General features: G+C 36.5%; 1 protein-coding gene across 1 annotated transcript; it reads right to left on the reverse strand.

Annotated features, from left to right (window-relative positions):
* Nucleotides 1-832: 832 nt before the first annotated feature.
* Nucleotides 833-4,540, reverse strand: LOC125092035 (E3 ubiquitin-protein ligase RLIM-like). The gene is made up of 3 exons (XM_047716270.1): nt 4,466-4,540; nt 4,116-4,396; nt 833-2,824 (listed from the first exon to the last, which is right to left on the reverse strand). The coding sequence occupies exons 2-3, from the start codon at nt 4,354-4,356 to the stop codon at nt 1,182-1,184; spliced, it is 1,884 nt and encodes a 627-aa protein (XP_047572226.1). The 5' UTR covers nt 4,357-4,396; nt 4,466-4,540; the 3' UTR covers nt 833-1,181.
* Between the last annotated feature and the right edge of the window lie 7,997 nt (nt 4,541-12,537).

The raw sequence follows: 12,537 nt of genomic DNA on the forward strand, positions 1-12,537 counted from the left end.
GTGTGACATGTTTAAGAGCAATGTAATTAAATTCTATGGTTTGTCATCTCATCACTTCTAAAGATAAAATGTACCTGTTCTCTTCTTTATGATACCAGTTCTGAGTAGATGAAAGGAAAATTAAAAGAAGATTGTTAAACAACTGAGTCAAAGAACAGAATGGAGGACAAGGGGAAGAGGCAACTACTCCCTCTTTATATACCTTCAAGCCTAGAGTTGATAATACTGGCTTCTCACAGCTGCTAGCCTCAGGATAATTCATCATCTCTTTGTTTCCTTTCATTCTTTACACACTTTTAGTAAATAGTCTCTTATTAAACTCTATTCCATCACCCTTTTCAAGTGTGCCATCAATTTTTGCTCAGGACCCTAACTGATATATTAGTAGTAGAAAATGGGAGAAACTTTAAGGTAGTGTTAAGGGTTGGGATAAATTGCTGGGAAAAGAGATAGGAAGACAAAGTTTTAAAAGCTTTTCTATGGCATTCTATGAATGTAATGACTTTTTTATGTGAGTGATTCTAATAAATTCTTAATGTTCTTGATTATTTTGGTTGTGTTCCTCTTTGTATGCACATCTAAGATGAGACATGGCTGTGAGATATCTGGGATTTGCACGACTAGATAATTGTATTAGGTTCCATCTGGATTGATTATCTATTAAGACATTTCTCCCATGGAATCAGGAACATCCCACCCTAGTGTACCTGCTAAGTTTCTTTTGAAATTCAGTGATCCATTATAATGTGAAATTTGTTTTTGCTCTCAGATAGGACAGTACTGTTTGTTTTTTTATATATTTTCTTTTATTTTGGAACAGAAATTGAGGAAAGTTCAATCATTCCTTCAGGAAACAATGATTCACTACAGATTGTTACATTAGGATTCAATTTTAGATCAGATTCAGATTCTTATATTTAACAGGACAGTATTGCTGTCAGGTAAGACAGCATTTTTTAAAAATTCTGGAACAGAAATTGGGAAAAATCTAAACATTCCTTCAGGAACCAGTGATTCAGTTCAGATTATTATATGGGGATTCAATTTAATTTTTTTTCAGGATTCAATTTTAGATTAGATTCAGATTATTTTATTTAAAAATCACTCCAAAAGTGGACATCAGGCAGGTGACTACTGTTTGTTCATCACTATAACCGTTCGTATAGGTGAGAATTCAGATCTCAATTAGAATTTTCTCTTTCACCAGACTCTACTGCTTTCCTACGACAAATAGGACAGGTAGAGTTCTCCAACAGCCAGCTATCGATACAGTGGATATGAAATTCATGGGAGCAAGGTAGGATGCGTAGTTTGTTGCCTTCTGTGTACTCTGTGATGCAAATACTACAGGCTTTTAATGCACCACTTTTACCAAAAGATCTTACAGCCAAGTTGTCAATTTGTGCTTTGGTGAGTCCTGTAGTTTGGTCATGATAGTCTTCATTCAAGAGGAAGAAATGGTCCAGATTAAGGGAAGTCCAAGAGTCACTTTCATCAAATATTATGGGGCTCATAGGTCTACTTTCTTGCCTAGCTTCTGATGGTGAGCCTGATGATAAGCTTATTTCATTAGTGCCGTCAATCATCAGTGATCTAATTTCTGAATTTTCATCACTGGAGCTGGAACTGGAAATAGGACTAGAATTGAAACTAGTTATGTAGCTGGAATTTGAACTAGAAATCAATGGAAAACTTGAATGGAAATCAGAACTAGTATTTGAATTGGAACCAGAACTAGTCCTACCACCAGAACCATCTCTTTCATCTGGTGACTCTGCCCTTTCCATGTTTTCACTTGAGGGTGAGACACTATGCACTAAATCACTGTCACTGTCCATAAGGTCAATTGAGCCACTGAATGTTGTCACTGTCTGCGTTAATGTGCTCTGAATTGTAATAGATGTTGTATCATTTAAATCAGTATTTAAAATTCTGTGAATGGGAATTCCCATGGTACTGAGATAAGTTGTTGCATCTGTCTGCTCAAAAGATGGAAACATATTCCAAAGTCCTCCTTGTTCACTTTCTAAAGTTGGTGTCTCATATGTTAACGGAGTTCTGCTAGCTATGCTATCACTATGAGAATATGCCCCAAGATGAACTTGTTCTACCTCAAGATTGAACAATGTGGTTGAACTTATATGTTCCACTTCCCAAGATTCACCATCACTGGTTGTATCTGGAGAACTTTCTTCTTGAACAGCATTCCTTATTCCAGAAGTTGAAAAAAGACCCCTATTTTGTGGCTCAGTTCCAGTTATTTGCTGTCTAGATGTTTCTTGGTGCTGAATTCTAGAAAATAACTCATTCTCCTCTTCCAGAAGCTGCTCAAAAGTCTCAGGTGCTAGACTCTGATGAAATCTTAGTAAAAGATCACTCCATGAATTTGGTGCTGAACTACTTTCAATTCTTGCTCTGGTTCTTCGATGCTCTGGGCTCCTGCTTCTTGCTCTTCGCTGACCTCTAGTAACTGGTACTTCTATTACTGCTTCAGTTGTACTTTGTTCTGACATAGGTGGTCTTATAAATGTTGATTCAGACTGTGTATTTTCCGCTTGCCTTTGGATGTTTTCTGTATTGTCTCCTCTGGGAAATCTTATAGATGGTCCATCTTTGTTCTCTGGATTTGGGCTCCCATTATTAACATTAAAATTCACTTCTAAACCAAACCTGGTATTATTGTTATTTGAATTAATCTGGCTCAGTTCTTCCCAAATTTGGTGTTCTGTTTGCCCACTTGTCACATTTTCAGTTTGTTGGAAAGAGTTAACCCAGTTTAATAGAGAGTCACCACTAGATGTATTATCAGAAGAATCTCCTCCACCTGTTAACAAAAAAAAGTAGTGGCAGGAAGGAACTACCAAAATTAGAAGCATCATAAAATAGCACTCTGAAATCTTGTTTCAAAAGCAAACAAAAAATTAGAACTTTAATACTCATATTCTTAACATATTTCACATTTATAGAGTTAATATTTTGTAAACTACATTTTCTAGATTTATAAGTGAAGGCAGGACAGTTTGAGTTCCTTCTGAAAAGAGTTAGTTAATCCTAGGTAAATTTAGAGAATTTTTTTAAAGGAATCTGGAGAAAGTCCGTTTTCAATATTTCATCTTATGCATGGCCCTGTGTACCACCATGGGAGGACAGTCAAGAGACAACATTTTTTCACTCCACTGTCAAAACACTAATGCAATTAAAAAAGGTGAAGGTACAGCACTAGTATTTTAGTTCAATTTACATTATTGCCTACTTCTCATTAGCATACAACATTAATTCTTCTAGGCTTTTAAGTGCTTACGGTAATATATAAAGTTTTTTTAAAAAATATAAGACCATTGTAACCATTGCTCAAATTTAAATAAAGTTTATAGGTTTTAAAGTTTTTGAATACTTCTTGATGTTACCAAGATTTTGAGTTGACATGAAACTGAAGGTCAGCTCAAATGGAGAGACTGAACCTAGCATAGTATATATGAAACCATATTTAAGAATTGAACTATTATGTATCATCTTCATTCAATTGTAAAATTCTCTATACTAGGAGAGAAACACCAGACTTAATTAGAGCAGGATTTCTCAACCTTAGCACTGTTGACATTTTAGTGTTGGATGAGTCTTGGTTTTGGGGAGCTATCTTATACATTGTAAGGTGTTTGGCAGTATCCTTGGCTTCTGCCGCTATTTGCCAGTAACACCCACTCATCATTTTTGACAATCAAAATATCTCCAGACATTGTCAAATGTCCCTTGGGGGTTGGGAGCAAAATTACCCCCAGATAGAGAATATAGTATTTTTTGCTGGTGAGGAAGTCCATGTCTTTATAGAAAAAATAATTCAGGAAGTAGGAGGAACTTTTAGTTGAGGTGGAAAACCAAGAAAAATATCAATAGGCTATTTCACACTGTTTCCCAATTAAAGTAACCCAAATATGAATTGGGGGAAAAAACATACCTCGACATTCTCCCCCCAAATCAGGTAAATACCAGTTCTTTTTAATGAGAAGTTACTTAGCACCCAAATTAATGTGTGCCACTTTTGTATTATCTTTGGCTGACACTACTATGAAGTTCCTTACCCGTCCCATTCTATTCTCCCTAAAAGTGAAATATACCTGTATTTTCGTCTGAATTTTGTGGTGGGTTGTCTTTAATTCGTTCAAGTCTCCTCTGCAACTCTTCTAATGTAGATTCACCGGGAATGCCTAGCAAATTGTTATCCCTCATAAGCTTGTAATCTTCTTCACTCAGGTTATTTACAAATTGATAGAAATCTTCTTCCCGGACCAATCGGTCCCTCTGACTTCTGCGCAGGGCTGCAGATTTGTCTTCATCGTCGAAACCTGAATTTTCCATCTTGATGAGCGCGTAAAAGATATCTGACTTTTATGACATGCTGTTGAAAAACAATAACAGTTTTAATTTATGTTCAAATAAATCTATGTAATCTATGAAATATACTAACTGAATTCTCTTTCTGCTCCGGTTGGAGTGTGGCAGGACTGGATGCGGTTGGATCTGTCTCCACGTAGGTTTCTTCCACATCCCTGACCGCAGCTCTGCGGCTTCTGATGAGTCCTTAGTTGAGAACCGCCTTTATGTGGAAGCTTGCTAGACACCGTTGCCTAGGTATCCATTATCTTCCCCTTTGTTACCAACTAGGGACTATATTCAGGGTAGGTTTCATTTTCATTTAAACCAGCAAATACTACAGAGGCTTACTTGTGTGCCAAGTACTGTCCTTTACCTCTTTTTATCTACATGAGCCTATTCCCCAGCTTTCAGGAGGCTTTTCCAGGCTCTGCTATGCTCTAGTTATTTGGATATTAAATTAAAGAACCCGAATGTAGTTACTTATACTACATATGACTGCCTTCTTCAAAATGTCGCACCAAAGTCATTCTAGTCAAGTGTAACAATTCTAATTTTCAGGTGCCCAGGGAAGTCTCTCTTTTCTCCTCATGAATTCCTCAAATCATAGATACTCAGTAAGAAAACCCACGTTTTTTGATAATTTACCAGAGCTAAAGCTGAATTTCTTTTGCTGGGTCTTTTCTTTTTCACTCTTTTATTATCATTTTTTTTTTAAAGATTTATTTATTTATTTATTTGACAGAGAGAGATCACAAGTAGACAGAGAGGCAGGCAGAGAGAGAGAGAGGGAAGCAGGCTCCCCGCTGAGCAGAGAGCCCGATGCGGGACTCGATCCCAGGACCCTGAGATCATGACCTGAGCCGAAGGCAGTGGCTTAACCCACTGAGCCACCCAGGTGCCCTTATTATCATTTTTTAAATTTATTATTTTAAAATACTTTTTAATCCTTTTTACTCTTAAATTCTTTCACTCTTATTATGCAGTCCCTCAAACTTCTGTTAAAGCAAAACAAAACAACAACAAAAACTTTGGCAGCCTTTCTGGTCAATTCTTTAAGGAATTTTCCACAAAAACAGTTTCATTTTTGTTCTCCTTTCTCATAAATATTATAAATAATTCTTAAGTCTAGCCAGAACTTCACAGGCACTTTTCAAACAAACTTAAAAGATTTGCCTTGCCTACTGAAATGTGTACTGATTCTACTGATTTTGTTCCATGTATCTTAGTGCAGCCAGGATGGCTTGGTAATAATGCTCAATTGCAGTGCTGTCTGAAGGAGACCTAGAAGAGTTTTTGGACTCATTAATCTTACCAGTCCCACTTAACACTTGTTTTGGAATCCTTCAGGTTGTTCGTGTAAAGACAAGATTTGGCTATGGAATTTGAAATATTATTCAACTGGACTTAACAATGAATCTGTCCAGTCTAAACAGTCAGTTAATATCCACTAGAGATATGTCAAATATTGCAGAAGTCCGTACTCCCAAGTAATTTATTTTCCAGGTGATGGAACTATCACATAGAAACTGTGAAAATACAATATATTATATGTGATAAGAGATTTATATCTATAATACTGTATAAGTACAAGGAAATTTGTGAAGTTATTTAATGGGGGTTAGGGAAGAGTTCACAGATAGTACATTTAAATCTGAATCTTTAAATATAATTATGAGTTTCTACTGGTGGAAAGTGTCAGTTGGGTATGTGTTGGTGAAGAGAGAGTATGTCAGACTGAAGGAATAGACCTGAAAGACCTTGGCTTCTTTGGGGAGCTGTGGCCACAATATTGGAGTTGGGGTGGAAATGATATCAAATTTATTCCAGATGAAATAATTGATATAGATTATAAATTGAGTTTTGAGTTTTTCTTGTAAGAAATAGGGCACATATTAAGATGTTTTATTATTTTTTTGAGTACAGATAATGGATTTTATTTTTACCGGCTTAGTGTCCACTTAACATACTTATGATAATAGCATCCTGATTTTCTCAAAGGAAAAACCCCTTGTCAAGTTGGTTTAGGTTCAGCTGAATTCACTGCCGCAGATGAAGGAAAGGGCACATAATGCAGTCATGTCTAATCAATAGATCTCAAATTGCTGGTTATGGTAGCTGGTTCAAGCATGGGTGTGTGACCAAAAGGATATTTAAAAGTTAAATCTGGGATGCATGGGTGGCACAGTTGGTTGTGTGTCTGACTCTTGGTTTGGCTCAGGTCATGATCTCAGGGTCATGGAACTGGGCCCTGTATTGACACAAGGCTCCTTGCTCAGCAAGGAGTCTGTTTGGATTTCTCTCCCTCTCCCCCCCACACCTCCCTGTGCTCTGTCTCACAAATAAATAAGTCTTCAAATTTTTTTTTAAAAAGTTAAATCTGAGATGTTACTTATAACTATTAAAAATGGAAAAAATATTTTTAATGTGGTTGCTAAGCTGGTAGGATGTAAACCTGAAGATGCTTGGGGTTATCTTGTACACCCAAGAATGAGGAAAATCAACATAAAGTGACAGAGAACAACAGATGAAGAAAGGGCCAGATACCTAAGAAAAAAATTTGGGAAATACCTGAAGCTAGATATGCCTTAGGATCTTTAGATCTGTAAACCAATGTATTTCTTCTTTTTTTTCCTAAATGTAAAGCTTGTGTAGAATTTCTGTCACTTAAAATAGAAAGGTTCCTAATGGTTGCAACAAGAGAGTGATATGGTCAGTGATCTAGTCAGATGTCAGGAAGTAATTTTTAATAAATTTGCCACCTAAAACTTATTTGCTATTGTCCATTTTATGAAGTTTACTTGTTTATGTCAGTTTAATTGGGTTTAGTTTTTTATGAAAATACAAGAATACAGATATTTTGTCATTTATTTAATAAGTATCACACACTGAAATTGTTTATAATTGAGTTGAAATAAATGAGCAATCATTTTCATTTGATTATGAATCAAATCTGGTTAGCATATACTGTTAATCTGTTAAATAAACTTCCTAATTCTTTGTGCCATGAGATCCTTTCAGTGTGTCCCTATTTTCTTATGTGTTTCACATATTATCCAGTGTATTCTGATACCTTGGCCCAATAATGGTCATTTAATTGTCAAGTGAAGAGAAAATATCCTGAAGTAAATTACCACTGAGCATTTGGTTTATTTTAGAAATGGGATGGTTTTGGTAGGAACTAAAATTTTTTCACTGATACCTTAATAAATAGTGAGATACTGTTATGTAACCATTTAGCTCCCTGATGGGATTTTTGGATGCCTAAGTTTAGCAAAGTCTTAATTAGTGTGGTAGGTGTGTGCTTGTGTGTGCACAAATATGTATAGGTGTGATTATTTAAACAGTTGAAATAGATGTTTGGTTAGGTTAATAACCATTGGCTCAAGTCTAGTTTCTAGGTACTAGTAATAGTTCTATTTCAGTTAGGTCTTGAAATTTCCTTTGCAGTGTGAATGTACTTCATCTCAAACATTGAGTTCCTATAGCATTATCATTGTTGTCTGCTTTAAAGTCTTGTTTTTAATATTTGTTATCAAATATCACAATTGATGTTTCCAAACATTATTTGAATTCAGTGTATTTAAAAGCAATATGCTTGAGGCAATTCAGTATATAAGAAAGTATTAGGTTGAGAATTTAGAGACCAAGGTTGAAGACTAATCATTAATTCTTATTTACCCAATGATTTAAACTCTCTAGACTCCCATTTCTGAAACTTTAATATGACAAAGTTGAATCTGTTTTCAAAGTTTGATTTAGTCAGTTGCTTAGAGAATTAAGCAGTACCTGAACCATAGTGATGGATTGGCAACCATGAAGTAGAAAGAAAGGTTGAGTGGGGATTAAGTTAGTGCTGCAGTGCTTAGCTAACAGAGAGGCAAGAGAATCAGAACAGGTCCAAATTCCAGTATCAAGCTAGGAATAACTGTCTCCCAGAACATTAATCCAAAGCCAGTAAGTTGAAATGGAGTATTGAGCCATAGAAGACAATTCCAGAGTTGAGGCAAGGTCATGACAAGCTTGGGGATCAAAGCCATGGGGTAGTAGCATATGTGTATAACTGATTTTAGCTTGCTAAGTTAAAATATTTATAGCTTGGATCTCTGTCGGTTGGTCCTCAGTTGTCTTAATATTTTTGTTTATAAGACATTTTAAATGTATGACCTCAATATTTTTTGTTTCACAATTTTATGAATGAAAATATAATTACAACAACTTTAAATTTTTAAGACACCATGAAAAACATTTTAATTAAATTTTGGAAGGTAGTCACAGTACAGTGTAAACATAAGCAAAAAGATAACAGCATGTTATTAGTACTTAGTACATATAAAGTTACACATTATTTGCTTCTTAATATTTTTCATATTTAAATTAATAAAATAAGATGATCAGATTTACCATTTTGAGGGTGAGGGGAAAAACAAAGGCATATTTATCATCTGCTAAATGTGCTCACTGTGTGCTTTGTTATATATACATTTATATATACATGCAAGGCCTAGGTGACTAAAGGTGTAATTGTTAGACTTTTTAATAAACTGGATAGCTATTAGTTTCTTTGCAGTATGTCATCTTAACATAGGAGCAATCAGGAAATAACTAAGCATTCTACACTAGGAAATAACACCTTAACAGTTAACCAGCATTACTCAGCTGCTATACAACTATGTCTAGTGCACAAAAATACATACCCATTTAATTGATAACCCTTTAATTTGATAACCCTTTAAAAAAATCAGTTTTCACTTAACGTGTTATTTATTTATTTTTTTCAAGATTTTATTTGAGAGAGAGTGAGAGAATGAGAACATGTACAAGTTGGGGAGGGGAAGAGGGAGAGGGAAGATCTTAAGCAGATTCCCCTTTGAGGCGGGAGCCTGACAAGGGGCTCCAACCCAGGACCCTGTGATTATGACATGAGCCAAAGAGAGTGGGCTGCTTAACTGACTGAGCCACCCAGGTGCCCTTAGTAGGCCTGTCTCTCCCTCTCTCCCTCCCTTCCTTTCTCCCTTTTTTTGTAGATTTTTTTTTTGAGTAGTTCTTTCTTTGAAAAGGATGATGGCAATGATGAAATGATGAGTCAATTACTAGACAGTTTTTAACTACCCAACAAGAAAAGGCTGAATGTATCTTCTTAAATCAGGAGGTCACAAATTAGATCAACAATCTGTTTACTTTTTTTTAAGATTTTATTTATTTATTTGATAGCGAGAGATCACAAGTAGGCAGAGAGGCAGGTAGAGAGAGAGGGGGAAGTAGGCTCCCTGTGGAGCAGAGAACCCGATGGGGAGCTTCATCCCAGAACCCCGAGATTATGACCTGAGCTGAAGGCAGAGGCTTAACCCACTGAGCCACCAGGTGACTCAACAATCTGTTTACTTTCAAGCACAAAGTCAGCAGTATATAAAGGAAAATAAAACTTTACCTGAAATATCCAAATCAGTAAAAACTTTAAGTCGCTCACCTCACTAACTTTACTTCTTACTGGAAAAGCTTTTAATCCACCATTTGTAATTTGACCAAAATTTTTTAAAAGAGCTATTTTGTGAATGTGTCACAGACACAAGTGACAGAGCCCTAATTTTTTGTAGAGGACCTTACTCTGAATAAAATCATGAGTTTTTCAGTTTAAAAAAAAATGATATTTAAATAACAGCAAGGGCAAAAAAAATTTACCACTTAATGCAAAATTTAGAACAAGTAGAAACTTAGGCAACATGTTAAAGAATGAACTTCTTAAGCTCTAATAGCTTGTTTTAAAACCTTTTGATCAACTGAGTATATTGTTCCCCTTCCCTCCCCTTCCATGAGTCCTCAGTTAGGTTGCTTGCTGACTCATAACCCTAAGAGGGCACCACTCCTTCCTCTTCAGGAAACCTGAAGAAATTCTTGGGTTACAATCTGGACTTGGATTTCCTTTCTGGTGGAAGGCTTCTGGATCTAGACCTGGACCTGGTTGGGAAGGAAGAATTGGACACTGAGGGCAACTTGGACTTGGATCGTTGGGTAGATCTGGATGTAGAGGTCGATGGTGATCTACTGTAAGAGCAAGAATGAGACTTTATGTGAATGAAGCCAGATCTGCCTTGAAATCAGGATCGGCTTCTACTGTTGGAATGGCTTTGCTGCTTACGTCTTTGGTTCTGGCATTCGTGCCTGTGGGGAGGAGCTTTCTGGCAGCAGTGGCCACGACGGGAATTTACTGGGCAACTGATGTGTGCCATCTGTACCCACAGTTTGTGGCCATCCAGCACGATCCCGTGAAGGGCATCCATGGTGGTAGGGTACTTGTGGAAGCGGAGGAAGGCAAAGTCACAGGACTCTAGTGAAGCGGCCCTGCAGGATATACACATTGCTGATGCGCCCATACTTCTCCAAGACTTGCTCCATGGTGTTGGCTCAGGTGTGGTAAGTCGGGTTGTTCACCTTCACAGAGATCATGACCTTTGAGAGCTCTGCCTGGGCACTGCAAACTGAGCCCCAGAAACTGAAAATCTGGGAAGACTGTAAGTTGGCCCAGGTGACTGCAATGGTTTTCTCATGTTTGTTGAGGAAAAAAAGGCTCCTTTTTTTGTGCATGTGTCACTTGCCCTCTCCTTAGAGATACTAGAACGTTTGACACAGCCCTGCCTATCTCCAGAGCTGAGACTGCCTAAGAAACAACTCCTTACCATTTTTTTAATGAATGTTCAGGATTATAACATATCTTTTTGTGATGTTTTTGGTGTATTTCTAAACACTAAGTTGTAATTACAGATAAAAGCATATACTGTAGGTATAATTATGTGATGTGAAATACATTGCAATGCTGACTCCTATAGGCTAGAAACATTTGTCTACTTAGAGACAAAAACAGGAAAGAAACAAAATACCAAAACAAATCATGGACAAATAAGATGATTCAGTTATAATAACAGGCCAAGAGAGATTGAGAACTACTTGCAGGGTATGAACTGTGATCAGAAATTCAATATGGACCCCCTTTTCTGTTTGAAAATGAGTCAAAGGCACTATGATCTATGATTCTAAATTATATAATTTAATATAACCCAGTTAATTAGAATTTACTTCTTCCTCATCAATTGATGGAACATGCCCTCTGATAGAGTAAGCTCCTTTGACATAATTTACATTTTAAAAAAATTGTTTTTAGGGCTGCCTGAATCGCTCAGTTTTTCGAGTGTCTGACTCTTGATTTCAGCTCAGGTCATGATCTCAAGGTCATGGAATTGAGCCCCATCTCTGTCTGGCTCCTCACTTAGCCTGCTTCTTTCTCTCTCTCCCACTGCCCCTCACCCCCCCCACCATTCTCTCTGTCAAATAAATCTTTAAAAAAAATGTTTTTAGAACTAGTAATTATATTTCATCAAATTATTGACAAGACATCTTTCTTCATGAATCATGTCAATTGCACTCCAATAAATGAGCTTCATAATCACAGGAAGTAGAAAATAATATTTTAATAAGTATTTCTCATCTTCAATGAATTTTGTGTGCTCTTTGCAAGCCACGGCATGTTCTGCACATTATTATCTCATAGATATGTGCTCTGGTTATCCATTCTTGCATAACAACTTTTATCAAAACTTAGTTGCTAAAACCAATGATCTAGCATTATCACACAATTCTAAGTCACTGGAATTCAGACACAGGATAATAGGGCTTATTTATTTTCCATTATATCAGCTAAATTAGCTAGGGTGACTGGGATAGCTTCTCTGGAACTACTGGGTATTAGCTGGTTCCTAACACCCAGCACCACCCCCACCTCGTCTCCTTTTCTAGAGCGACTCCATGTAGTTAGCATAGCAATTCTAGTCTTACTACATTTCTTATATAGCAACTCCGGTTTATAAGAAATCATAGTAGAAGTGCCAGACCTTTTAAAGTCGAGGCCCAGGGCAGTATATAGTATCAGTTTTGCATTACTTCTAGGATATTCCATTGGTCTAAGCAACTCTACGCCGGACCAGCTTCAAAGGAAGAAAAAAAGAATCATTGAATGTAGTGTGAAGGATTTACAACGATCTTTTTAATCTTCCATAGTCAATCCTCTGGACAGATAATATTTACATTCTTCTCACATGAAAAAATACATTCACCCCCTTTCAAGACCACCAAAGTATAAATATCCAGGACCTTGTCATTTTTTTTAAAGAT

Source organism: Lutra lutra, chromosome X, assembly GCF_902655055.1.
Source record: "Lutra lutra chromosome X, mLutLut1.2, whole genome shotgun sequence".
In the NCBI taxonomy this organism is placed as follows: Eukaryota; Metazoa; Chordata; class Mammalia; order Carnivora; family Mustelidae; genus Lutra; species Lutra lutra.

Coding starts and splice junctions, on each gene's coding strand:
- LOC125092035 (XM_047716270.1), bottom strand. CDS start 4,356: ATGGAAAATTCAGGTTTCGACGATGAAGACAAATCTGCAGCCCTGCGC. Junction 2,825..4,115: donor AAATTCAGACGAAAATACAG/GTATATTTCACT, acceptor TTTTGTTAACAG/GTGGAGGAGATTCTTCTGAT.